Below are 12859 nucleotides of genomic sequence, written 5' to 3' on the forward strand. Positions count from 1 at the left end.
AGACGCGTGCAGTTCCGAAAGAACTAGTGATTTTTCCCATAATTGAGTCACTGTTAGAAGCGGTAAAGCTTCCTGTTTAAAATGGTTTTTGGATTATGTCGATCCTACTTTCCATTTTGGAGATATCGTAATTTAAATGAGATTGTAATTTTTTTAATTCAACTATTTCTGTTTCTCTCTCTCTCTCTCTCTCTCTCTCTCTCTCTCTCTCTCTCGCTCTCTTTCTCTCTCGTGTAACGTGACCGTGTGACGTAAAATTTACTATTTACTACAAGTACGTACGGTCAACAACCTTGCGAAGGCTGCAGTGAAAGTTCATTGACCTCGCGACGTAAACAATGAAAAGTAAACAAACGCTTTGAAGCCTTTTATCTCCGGAACTAATTACGCTATCGACTTGAATGCACACTCGTTTTAAAGGGCATCTCATTTTCTATCCAATGAATATATCAACTATTAGAATTTATAACATCTTCTACGTTTATTTTGATATTTACTTTGACGTTATGTACCTAAAGAAATTTCAGTGAATTCTATCGATTAGACGACTGGCGTGCGATGAAAGTGGATTATAAATTGATTATTTAATCGTGAACGAATTTAAATTTGTGTACAGGATGTTTGCATAATTATTAGCCAGCATTTCTTCGTAAATAATAGTTGTTCTCTGGAACTAACTACGGTATAGACTTGAAGGAAAATTCGTTTTCAAGGACATTTTATCTTCTACCTGATGAGAATTAAAAAATTTATACGTAATTTGTAAATTTTCTGCAGGAAGTTATAAATACTATGCATACACATTGAGAGTAAAATTTGAGAAAAAGTTGGTGGCATAAAAGAGAAAGATATCTTAGGAATAAATTCCAAACACTATTTTTTGTAAAACTTCTCGTAAAGGAGAAAAAGAAAGACTGGTCATTTGACCGATCATGGTAGCAATGGGTATACATGAAGTGTCGGTAGATTTAGTGTTGAATAAATTCTTGATTAAGAGAAAGTGTCGTCAAAGACTGTTCGAATGATCTTTCAGCGTCCAGAAATGTTGGTTTTTACGGAAACCAGCATTAAGAATTCTTATCTCATCGAAACGACGTTCGAATACAAAAAATAGCAACGTACTCAGGATACTGAAAATTGACTATATTAACGCAATAATATCGAGAAAAGATCGCGGAAGCATGTCGGAAGAGGCAGCCTGTCAAGAAAGAAAAAACGAAAGACGAACAAGTTCCTACTGGACGGCGATCGTTTGCGTCGATGAGGATGTAACCTTTCACAAGTATCCCGATCGTCGAGCGCGGTGTTTAGTTTAGAGCTCGTAAACGTCACGTCCGTTGGGTCTGCCTAACTCCCTGGTGGACCGGCAAGAAGCTGGACTTGTATAGGAATGGATAATGTGAACCCTCAGACGTACGTCGCTGGTATTTCGCCCGCCGTCACCGCGTGTTCTTCTCGAGAAACTCACCGTGGTCTTGCAGCAACAATAATGGAAAAGCTTCACGTAAGCGCTGCGAAAGTGACGGTCTGCCACGCAGTAGAGAAAATTGTTGAAGCAAGACTTGGATAGGGCGAACCAGGCCAAATTGTAGAGAACGCGGGCGCTTATCGGGCGAAACGAGTTTACGCATACGGCGCTACCGAATGGAAGCCAGAAGATCATGAACATCACGCAGCTGTACATGTTTGCTTTGGTCAGCTCGTAGTCCCAAGAAAAGGCGACCGGTGGCTTGTACGAGCCTCTTGTAGCTTGTCGGACTCGAATCACCAGCTTGATGTACAGAAAGGTGGTCATTAAAGTTGGCAAACCTACTAGAAGAATGGCTCCGATTACTTGCTCCATGGCTACTCCGCTGAATCGTCGACGGCAGAAATCTGGTCCTACGTCTAAGGATGATTGCAGGACCACTGCCATAACGGATATCAGCCAGAGACAGATGATCGTCGTTGTTACCCGGCTCGGCGTCAGTACGGCATATCTGTAAATATAATGGGTCATGAAACAAACGATAACGCACTTGTACTTATACAGGGTGTTCGGGCACCCCCGGGGAAAATTATAATGGGGGATTCTAGAGGCCAAAATAAGACGAAAATCAAGAATAGCAATTTGTTGATCGAGGCTTCGTTAAAAAGTTATTAACGTTTAAAGTTGTGCCTCTGGAACGGCAATCTGCGAACAGATGCGTGCGCGTGATAGTGGTTCTCACTCAGCATGAAAAACTCTACTTAATGACGTATCTATAGCCTCACAGTTTTGTAAGAATCACTATCACCCTGTATTGTGTAGAATAAAAAATGTGACATAATAATAGCGACGACGGTAATGAAGATAAGGGTAAAGCACATCTTTGGTAAGTACTGTTCAAGATTCAAAGACAAAGTAATTGTTTAACGTAATTCTATAAATTGTAGTTGAAAATAATAGCATTGGTTAGTAATCAGAGATGAATCGATTCAAACAGATGTGGGTTATACATACGTTAAACAAACGGTACTTGTCTCAACTTTAAATTTCACCAATTCTCCAAATGCAATTTCGCGAACATATTTTCGACACTTCATATTGTTAGAAAATTTGACAAAATTCGTTTTTTTTTAATCTCCGAAGTGAAAAAGCAAACAATGAATATAAATAAGCGGTAGGAGACTAGGAGGTATCCATCGTTTAGAGTTACATCGTTGAAGATAGACCATAAACCGTAATATTCATGGAATTTTAAATATTAACAGGTCGTCTAATGGCAGTGCCATTATCTTACGCGAAAGCTTTGAGTTTAGTCGTGGGTTGCTACGAATATGGGCTCCGAAATTCTATATCGCCGATTATGGATTCCAAGGAGTTAAATTGCTGGAACGTCCCTCAGAATGTGAAATGAGAAACTCAAACGAGACATCGGCAGGGAACTGCAAAGCGAGTCCGCGTCAAAGTCAAAGTGTCAAAAGAGATGCATAACGTAGTATTGCTCGAACTAGCTTTCCAACCGTCTGCGTCTGCGTAAGTCAATAGTCAATGAGGTTATTTATCGGTTCAATAACCTATCGGGGATAGTAGGATGTGACGTAACAGTTAATAAATGTCGCGCGAAAGTGCCCTATCCTATTCTTTCGTGTTTGTGGAAGGTGTAGCTCGTATAGAGTTACGAATATCCTTCGAGAAAACTATTAAAAGTAACGACAAATTTAATCCTTTGTTACCTTACTATATGGTTAGAAAGCCACTCTCATAAACTGATAACGATTATTTATATAACTGATTATTTTTTAGAATAATTTTTTAAAAATAAATACCATTGATTGGAAACATTTTTTAAAGAATCGAGAACTTCATTACCATTTTGCAATCAGCGGTTTCGTTAAATATGTATCTCATAGATTCAATTTAATTTCCAGCAAAACAAAATTTTGGGGTGCGTTTTAACATTTAATTCGGTTGTGATTTATTATCCATGTACGAACGCAGTATCCGTTTGATATTTCTTCGTTTGTGTTTTTTTAATTATTGCAAATAAGTGTTATTTATATACAGGGTGTTCGAGCAACACTCGGAAAAATTTTAATGGGAGATTCTAGAGGCCAAAATAAAACGAAAATCGAGAATATCAAATTCTAGACTGAGGCTTTGTTAATAAGTTATTAACGGTTAAAGTTGCGCCTGTGGATAGGCAACCTGCGTACAACTGCGTGCGCGTGACAGTGGTTTTCACTCAACATGAGAAACTCTATTTAGCGACGTATCGATTTTTGGTGAAATTTTGCACATTTATAAAGTAAACAGAATTTTTGTTGACAACATAAACTTTTCTCAAAGTTTCTTCCCTTCTGTTCGCATAAATCATACTCTTTTATTTTATACAGGGTGTTCGGCCACACCTGGAAAAAATTTTAATGGGAGATTCTGCAGGTCAAAATAAGACGGAAATCAAGAATATCAATTTGTTGATTGAGGCTTCGTTAAAAAGTTATTAAAAAATTAAAATCATTCTGTAAAAATTGTTTTTGGTTGCGGGGGTCAATTACAATCATTTTTGGTGAATACATTTACCCCCGAAATCCTACCCACTTTCGAGAAAAAAATTCGAATAGGTGCTGAAATTTTTCGGCGAAAAAAAAAATTTGAAATCGTTCTGGAAAAATTATTTTCGATTGATGGGGTCAATTACAATCATTTTTGGTCAATATACATATCCCTGAAATCCTGCGCATTTTCGAGATAAAAATTTAGTACGGGCGGAACTTTAAACGTTAATAATTTTTTAACAAAGCCTCCATCAACAAATTGATATTCTTGATTTTCGTCTTATTTTGGCCTCTAGAATCTCCCATTAAAATTTTCCCAGGGTTGGCCGAACACCCTGTATAATTTACAATTAATTTATAATCTTCGATATAACATCGATAACTTTTATCGGGCCGTACAAAAAGAAGTTTGCCCAAGAATGAAACTACAATTGGAATACCATAATTTTCTTAACTCATTTCCTACATTCGAACTAGATATCTCATAGAAAATGAGATATTACTATATTAATCTCGCATATAAACGACGACAAGTTGGCGAAAATCAAATTACTGAGTATGCCGCAATAGCAGCTAATTTCCGAACATTGTTCTTCCAGAACGATAACGCGAGATACAATTTGTGAACCTTAAAATGGATATTATAAATCATTCTGAAATTGATCCTTACAGAACTGAATAAATTCGCAACGCAGCCAAAAACGGAAGCTACATGCCTTCCTTATCTGTCGTGACTCGCAAGCAGTGCTCCCATATTCCTAAAAGTATGTATGTATTAGAATATTACTGTCCTTTAAAATACTAGTACATTAATACTGTCTTTAGGCAGCTAAACTCTACTTGAAAAATATACATTCACTGAAAACGGAAGTTCTTTTTCCTACGATATGGAAGCAGCGAACAAGTTGAATATTTATTGTTTCCTAGAGTACACTAACTAAATATGAACGTTTATGTTCTAAAACCTCTTCAATGTATAAAGGGTATAGCCGAATAAGGGGGTCAAATGTGTCCTTGAACCAAAGACATACGATGGATCCATCGATAGAGCATAAAAAAAAAACAATCTGTGCCAAGTTTCAACCCTCTATCTTGTTCGGAAGGGTAGTTATAGGGAAAATTCGGATTATCGAATTTGTGCCTATTTTCCGTATTTAATCGAGAACGAAAATTATGAAAAAAATCTGGTGTATTGTGGTTATTGAGATACGTGTTTGAGAATTTTTTCCGAATTTTCGATTCCAAATCCTAGGTGTGAAAAATTAAAAACGCACAAAAACACAGAAAAATAAGGATTTCGTATTGAAGCTTTCGAGACACTAGATTTATATAATTGCTGTAAATGTGTATTATTGTTGGTTATGTCCCTGAATTTTTTCAGATTTTTTGGTAGGTTGCGCCGTAGTAGCAAAAATCAAAAACCGATTTTTTCGACGTTTTTCGCTTGAAAAAGCAACTTATACTTTGTATAAGATAGAGGGTTGAAACTTGGCACAGAATGTTTTTTTTATGGTCTATCGATGGATCCATCGTATGTCAAATTTGGTTGAAGGGCACATTTGACCCCCTTATTGGGATATATGTACCTTTTAAAAGGAAACACTACATTTCTATTAATTTTTAAAACTTCTAAAATTCTCGTGCATCTATTTTTAACCGCTAAACGTTGCGTCTGCATGCAGAAAGATCCTGTGTAGATCAGTAGCTATGGCATAGCTATACGTACGCTTTGAAAAGCCCTTTACTACTCTGTGACCGTATTGCCTTTGGCAACAATAGTGCTTAAATTCACGACCGCTTCTGTGAATATTTGACGAAGCAAAATGTGGAACGACCCACGAACAATCAGCGTTATACTTCTGCTTAACATTGGAACAATATTTTTTTTTTTCAAACATTCCCTGATTTTCTATAAACGTAAATATCCGATGTATTTTCCTACGATCTCAATTGTAATTTATGTGACTCTAAAAAATATACAGATAGAACGCGTAACTGAAACCACTTTGAATAACTTTTCATCAATAGTTTCGACGATGGCATCTCGAAATTCTTTTCGAAGATATCTTTTTCCCCCAGTTTCTTCTTAATCAAACAACATTAATTAATATAACGTTCATATATTTTTTATTCCATTGCATTTGTTGCACACTTCGTGTTTTAAATTTAAATAGCAATATCTATTATAAGACCCATTAATAGTGCAAGTATTTGTCATTTATTTACATTCTATGGAATATGTTCTTATTCAAATATAATTTTGTTGTACCTTACCAAAAATTACGTTCTGGAAACGAATACAAGATCATACGGTCTAATTTCGTGCACGGGGTATTTAAGCAGTTAAGTGTGTTTGACGACTATATCCGTCATGGAGATGTGGCAGAATGTTGTGTCATGACGACTATATCCGTCATGCGTAAAATTTTGTTACAATTCGATATTTAAATTGTAATTTTGGCGAAAACTAAATTATATTCGTAAATTTTAATATGTTTAAAATGTTTAGAGGTCAAGGCGAAATAAAAATTATAAATAATTAATATAAAAAAAAAACCGCGTATACTACGAATTAGTTTTCGTAAATGTATCGTTGTCTTTTATTAGTCATCACAGAAGCAATTACGGATTCATATATTCATTATGCATTGTACCATGCTTTGCTCAACACCATTCTCTAACAGCAAGTTAAAGTAAGAAATTGATTTTTCATGTTTTTTTTTCGTTCATATGCAAAATATTTACGTTAATGTAAGTAAATAAATAAATGTGAGTAATGAAATAAAGAAAATAAAAGTCATTTTATTACAACCTAATTTCATATTACACATACTCTGTGTTTGACGACTATACCAATGAGATCGCCACAGTTAACTGATTAAGCAGTAGGCGCAGTATCAATATTATTATTTAAATTTCAATACTGAAAGCAATTAAACTCTTTTAAAAGTTCATTTTTAATGTCATATATTTAATTCGTAATGCAATAGTATTATACACAATTTTCGTCACGGGAAAAGATACGATCCAAGTTAAAATTCTTTGATCGACAAGTTGAAACAAAAATTCTAATGAATTTGATCGAACAACACAGTATTGGCGTGGATGAATTTTTTCTGAAACCAAAACTTGTGCAATTCTCAAAGTGATTTCAGGTTGTCGAGGTTCTATTGTAAGATTTAATTACATTTATTTCCCCTATACGAGCCCCTCGTTAACAACTTGTATATACCTATATAGAACTTACCGAGTTTCGATTTCTCCCAGCTTAATTGAAATACGACGTCAACGAAAAAAAAAGGTAAAGCAGACGGTGTAAGAGTGATTTCTAGTTAAATAGCAATAATATGTGCGAAAGAAAAGAAGCGTTTACATGCAACGTATTGTTTTCGAATTTGAACGTATTAATTTTCATTCTTTACGTTGAAAGTCACTAAAATTGGTTACAGAAAAATATACGATTAATTAAATTCGCATTAGGTATGTTGTATGCGAAATGTCAGTAAATGCGCGTATTTTTCATATTTTACACACGTAACGGGAAAACAACTTACTTCTAACTGTTGGAATATCATTTCCAGAGTTCCAATCGTTATAACTGTTTAATAGGTTTAGATCAAAATAACGTTTGTTATGTTCTAAGCTGATTGTGATTGGATCACATGCTAATCCGATTAACGAGTAATCGGATCATAATGTGATTACGTTAGAGGGTGTTCCAGCTTATTTTTAAAAATTAGTCGAAATCGCGGTAGAAGTTCACCCAATTAGCGACCATTCTATTTTTGATTAAAATAGCCATTACTTTTTGATAGTCTTTGTTGGATTTCCGCGGGAGCGCGCATTCTACGATTTACGCAACAGGAATATTACGTAATGTTACGTAAACTTTCAAATTAAATGAAGCGGAAGAGAAGCAAAAATTTGTAACTCTCTGATTTATATTATAAAAATGTTACTCGTTCGTCCATACTGTTACCTTCAACTCCTTTCTTTTTTTAATGCGCATGTAACCAAAAAATTATTCAACCAGATATTATTTTAATAAAGGTTGTTTCATATTCGTACATGTGAAAGTTTCGTTAAATCCCTTTCAATTAAAAAACAATAATTAATGAATCCATCAAATTTTCTCATTGTATAACTCACATAACACACGAATTTGAAGTCTACGATGCGACGCTTTAGCTTTCGAATACCCATTGCCCTCAAACACTGGATCGATCAAATATCCCTACATCGTTTTTCTAAATTAACTTCTCACGTTCTTCTTGACTCTCTAAATCTAATGTAAATGTTGCAATCTTAAAATGAGCTTATGATTTTTGTTCTGTATATCAGCACTACTTAAACTTAAACTTTTATTCACGCCCCCTTTTTATAAAACAAAATTGTTAACGACCCCAGCTTTAGAATTCAATCATCGTGTACAACGCAACAACAATTTAAAAAATTAATATTGTATATTATTCTTGATGGGAAAACATATACATATATTTTTTACATACTGATAAAATATTCTGAAATTTCAAGGTAATGAGAAACATATTGTATGTTTTTCAAAATTGTTTGCCACTCCGAAGAATTTTAACGCAACCCAGAGTGTAAGAAGCTCTGCTGTGTATTACTATTTTTTAATAATATACAGTAGTAAACTGTTTAGTAAAAATACTTATATCAACTAGATCATCTAAGAATTATTATTATTATTATTTAAATGGCATCTCACATATTAATACTTTTGTTACTATCGTTAAAAATGTATATGTTACACCATATGGAATTCAATTTAAAACATCAGTGACAAATATAAAACTTATAAGTGCATGCAAAATGTTTTTTTTTAAATTGTGTGGCCTGACGTCGCAAACAAAATTATATCTAATTACAAATTTGTATATACCATAGTAAAGAGGAACGTCATAATGATATAAACAATATGGAGTTAGGCACTTGGATCAGTTTTCATTTTAATTTTATCGAATAAGTTCAACGTTATGAAAAGCCTAAAATATTTTGATGAAGTACAGAGTGTTCGGCCACCCCTGGGAAAAATTTTAATGGAAGTTTCTAGAGGCCAAAATAAGACGAAAATGAAGAATACTAATTTGTTGATATAGGCTTCGTTAAAAAATTATTAACATTTAAAGTTCCGCTCGTTTTGAATTTTTTTCTCGAAAGTGGTTAGGATTTCGGGGGTAGGTCTGTTCACCAAAAATGATTGTAAGTGACCCCTGCAACCGAAAATAATTTTTACAGAACGATTTGAAATTTTTTAATTTTGTCGAGAAATTTCATACCTTCTCGAATTTTTTTCTCGAAAGTGGATCGGATTTCGAGGATATGTCTAATGACCAAAAGTGATTGTAATTGATCCCCGCAACCAAAAAGTTTTTTTTCAGAACGATTTGAAATTTTTTTCTTCCCCGAAAATTTTCAACTCCTACTCGAATTTTTTTCTCGAAAATGCGTAGGATTTCAGGGTATGCCTGTTCACAAAAAATGCTTGTAATTGACCCCTGTAACTAAATATAATTTTTTTAGTATGATTTGAAATTTTTTAATTTCGTCTAAAAATATCAGTACCTACTCCAATTTTTTTCTCGAAAGTGTGTAAGATTTTGGGGGTATATCCATTCACCAAAAACGATTGTAATCGAGCTCCACAGCCAAAAATAATTTTTGCAGAATGATTTAAAATATTTTAATTTAATTTTTTAATAACTTTTTAATGAAACCTCAGCCAAGAAATTGATATTCTTGATTTCCGTCTTATTTTGGACTCTAGAATCTCCCATTAAAATTTTCCCCAGGGTTGGCCGAACACCCTGTATATAACATTTTAAAGGGATACATGTATTTCTTTGAAGTTTAATTAAATGAAATGACATTTCCTATGCACTGGCTTAACTAGTTATGTTCTAAGTCGTTAATAACTATCGTTACCTTTCTGGTGGTAGACACAGACGAGTATAGTTTTCGGCAGCTATCGTAGCCAACGTCAGCACCGTGACCAGGAAGCAGAGGGCTTCAAGAGTCCATTCAAATCGGCATGTGTTCAATGACTCTTCATGCCCTGCCAGAATCACAATCACCGATACTGGTATCACGAGGCCCGTTACTAATAGGTCCGCCAATGCAACGTTCACGAGAAATGCATTCCCTAGAACATGAAAATTCGATATCGAGTTAATCGAAGCAAAATTACTAGAAATAAATATGTAGAACAGTTCTTCCGCTGCCTATTCGTGATAAAATATCTACAAACAGCGAGTCACAAAATTATTGACACACGCAATATGAAGCGTTAAAGGAATAATAAAAGATTTTTTTATGCTTTTTATTTGAAAAATATAATGTTTAATTATAGTTAAAGGAGAATGAAACGAAACGATTCGGTGCATCAATTGACATCACAAAATTATTGGCACGCATTGCAAAAATAATAATTTATAAAATGTTAATATTTTGTCGAATATCCTTTTTATTTTGCCACTTTGGATAGTCGTTTTAATTATTAATCATTACATTTTTTCGTATTTTTTTATCTAGTCTGTTCCATACTATCTCAATAGGATTTAGATTCAATGACTCTCATAAATAATTTTTTATGAGAGTCAAAAATAATAATTTTTTTATGGGCACTATGCTTCAAATTATTGTTTAGTATATCTAAGCATCCCATTTTATCCATTGTTTGTATTATAAATTCTAAATATCCTACTCCATAGTAACTGGTACAACCCTACACCATAACACGACCATTTACGTACTTCACTATTGCACCTTCACATTCAGTTGCACCTTCAACCTTACCATCATCTTCAAACCTTTTAATAATATTTCGGTTGAAAAACTTTTGATTACGATATTTCCAAATTCTCTATATGATTTCTCACTTTTCTAGTAATGAATTACTAAATTTCTTATGTCTAAATCAATGTATTTTCCTTCTCTCACCATAGTTGAATGTAGAGACAAATACTATTTTTATTAGATTTTAATTTCTTATTTAACAACAGCGAAGAAAAGATAGGAATATAGAAATAGGCTGATTAAATTGTTTTTCGTAGAATATATTAGGTGTGACGACAGTTCATACATGGAATCGTTTCCTTTCATTTTTTTTATAACTATAATTGACGATATTATTCGTTTTTTCATAGTATTGTGAGTTCATAATCTAAATGTTATGTTTTTGAAACATAAAGCATAAAAGAGTCTGTTATTATTTCTTTTATCCTTCATGTTACTATCATTTTCTGCGTGTGTCAATAATTTTGTGATTCTAATCAGGAACAAAAATTAACGATACAAAACAATAATCATATCAGATAGTACGTATTAAATCATATATAAATATTACAAACATATATCGAGAACCATCTGGTATTATCATTTACGATAATATTGCGCATATTTAAAATAGCTTTGCAAAATTTTAACGGGTTTATTTTAAAATTTTTACATTACTCTGCTAACTAGGGTGTCAAAATTAAAATTACTGCGCAAAATATTAACTCTCATAAATCAATATCGCGATTGTCACGTGAAACGAGAAAGGGTGGAACGCCACGCAATAAACTGTGCCATCGCGTACAAATTGGAAGTTACGCTTATTGGCAAACTAACTAGCATTCCTGAGCTAATTTCTCATTAACTCCTGCGATCCAATACTAACTGTATTAATAGCTTGTGTGCCGATAACACGAGGTGTCATTATAATTGAATTCGATCCTTACACCGTACGAAAAATTACACTCGCGTTAATGAACTCGCACTATCAACTCGATGAAATTAAATTCAGTTTATGATATTTCATGACTTGTATGGTAGATCGTATTATGATGTACATTCCGCGACGAAAAATTAGTACACTGCATAAGTATAAGATTTATTAACTTTTGAAGTAATTTTATTTATAATTATTTAATACAATATATAATTTTATTTTACAATATTAAAAAATAATGAAAATGATAACACATATCTCTTATTATCTGTATAAATATGTTATTCTAATATCTTGTTGCTCCACCTTTTGTTTGTATAACTCCTAACGGTTCTACAGAGATTTAAATCATTTTTTAATCAATTTTTTACTTAAAGACGTCCAGTTTTTCTCGATACAATTATTTAATTCTTGAACTTGATAATTGTACTCAACAATTTTTATTAATGTTCAAATCTGGTAATCTGGCTGGCCATTCTAAAACTCGAATATTTTCCTGTGTAAAGTACTTTTCACAATTTTTGTCGTATGTGCATTCGCATTATCTTGTTGAAAAATAAATTTTGTACCTGCAATTTTGCCAGCATGTTTTTCCCCGCTGTTCATCTACCAACGTAATGTAATTGGAACTTTTAATTTTTCCACTTATATTCTTAATTTCAGAGATGCATGGTATCAACCTGCTTGTCGATGACTTAAAATTTGTGGTTTTTTACGCAAGTCGTGAAAATAAGATTAGTATCTATACGGTCCATGTAGTGTAAATCTTTTTTCTTCTCTTATAAAACTCTTTTGTAAAACTTTTTCGTCACTTCATTAACTAGCAAATTTTCGTGTTACAAAATCTTAATGATTTTAAATACGGTACACATATTAGTAACAAGTTCCTTCAGAATGAAAAGATCATGAAAAAAATGTAACTATTAAGGTAGCTAACTCGATTTTTTTGGAAGATGGACTTACGCTACTTTCAAAATGAACGGCTCATATGTTTGGGTCGTTATCGGTAATTGTTTACAAATATAAAATAAGTGTCTCGTTTGTTCACCAAAAGGAAGTAATGCGGTAAAAAAACAAACAGTTTTCTGTTGTAAGACCATCGCAAAC

The 12859-nt window shown here is 33.3% G+C and overlaps 1 protein-coding gene across 1 annotated transcript in view; it reads right to left on the reverse strand.

Annotated features, from left to right (window-relative positions):
- Nucleotides 1–276: 276 nt before the first annotated feature.
- The window catches only part of LOC122401944 (histamine H2 receptor-like), a 211717-nt gene continuing 199134 nt past the window's right edge, over nucleotides 277–12859 (reverse strand). Inside the window, exons 4-5 of the mRNA XM_043404410.1 lie at nucleotides 9967–10183; nucleotides 277–1979 (exon numbers count right to left, since the gene is read on the reverse strand). Of these exons, the coding sequence (XP_043260345.1) occupies nucleotides 1313–1979; nucleotides 9967–10183 (884 nt within the window). The 3' untranslated portion in view covers nucleotides 277–1312. The remainder of the gene's footprint in view (nucleotides 1980–9966; nucleotides 10184–12859) is intronic.

The sequence above is a fragment of the Colletes gigas genome, unplaced genomic scaffold (assembly GCF_013123115.1).
Source record: "Colletes gigas isolate AHSC1104 unplaced genomic scaffold, ASM1312311v1 Colletes_gigas_Sc00030, whole genome shotgun sequence".
In the NCBI taxonomy this organism is placed as follows: domain Eukaryota; kingdom Metazoa; phylum Arthropoda; class Insecta; order Hymenoptera; family Colletidae; genus Colletes; species Colletes gigas.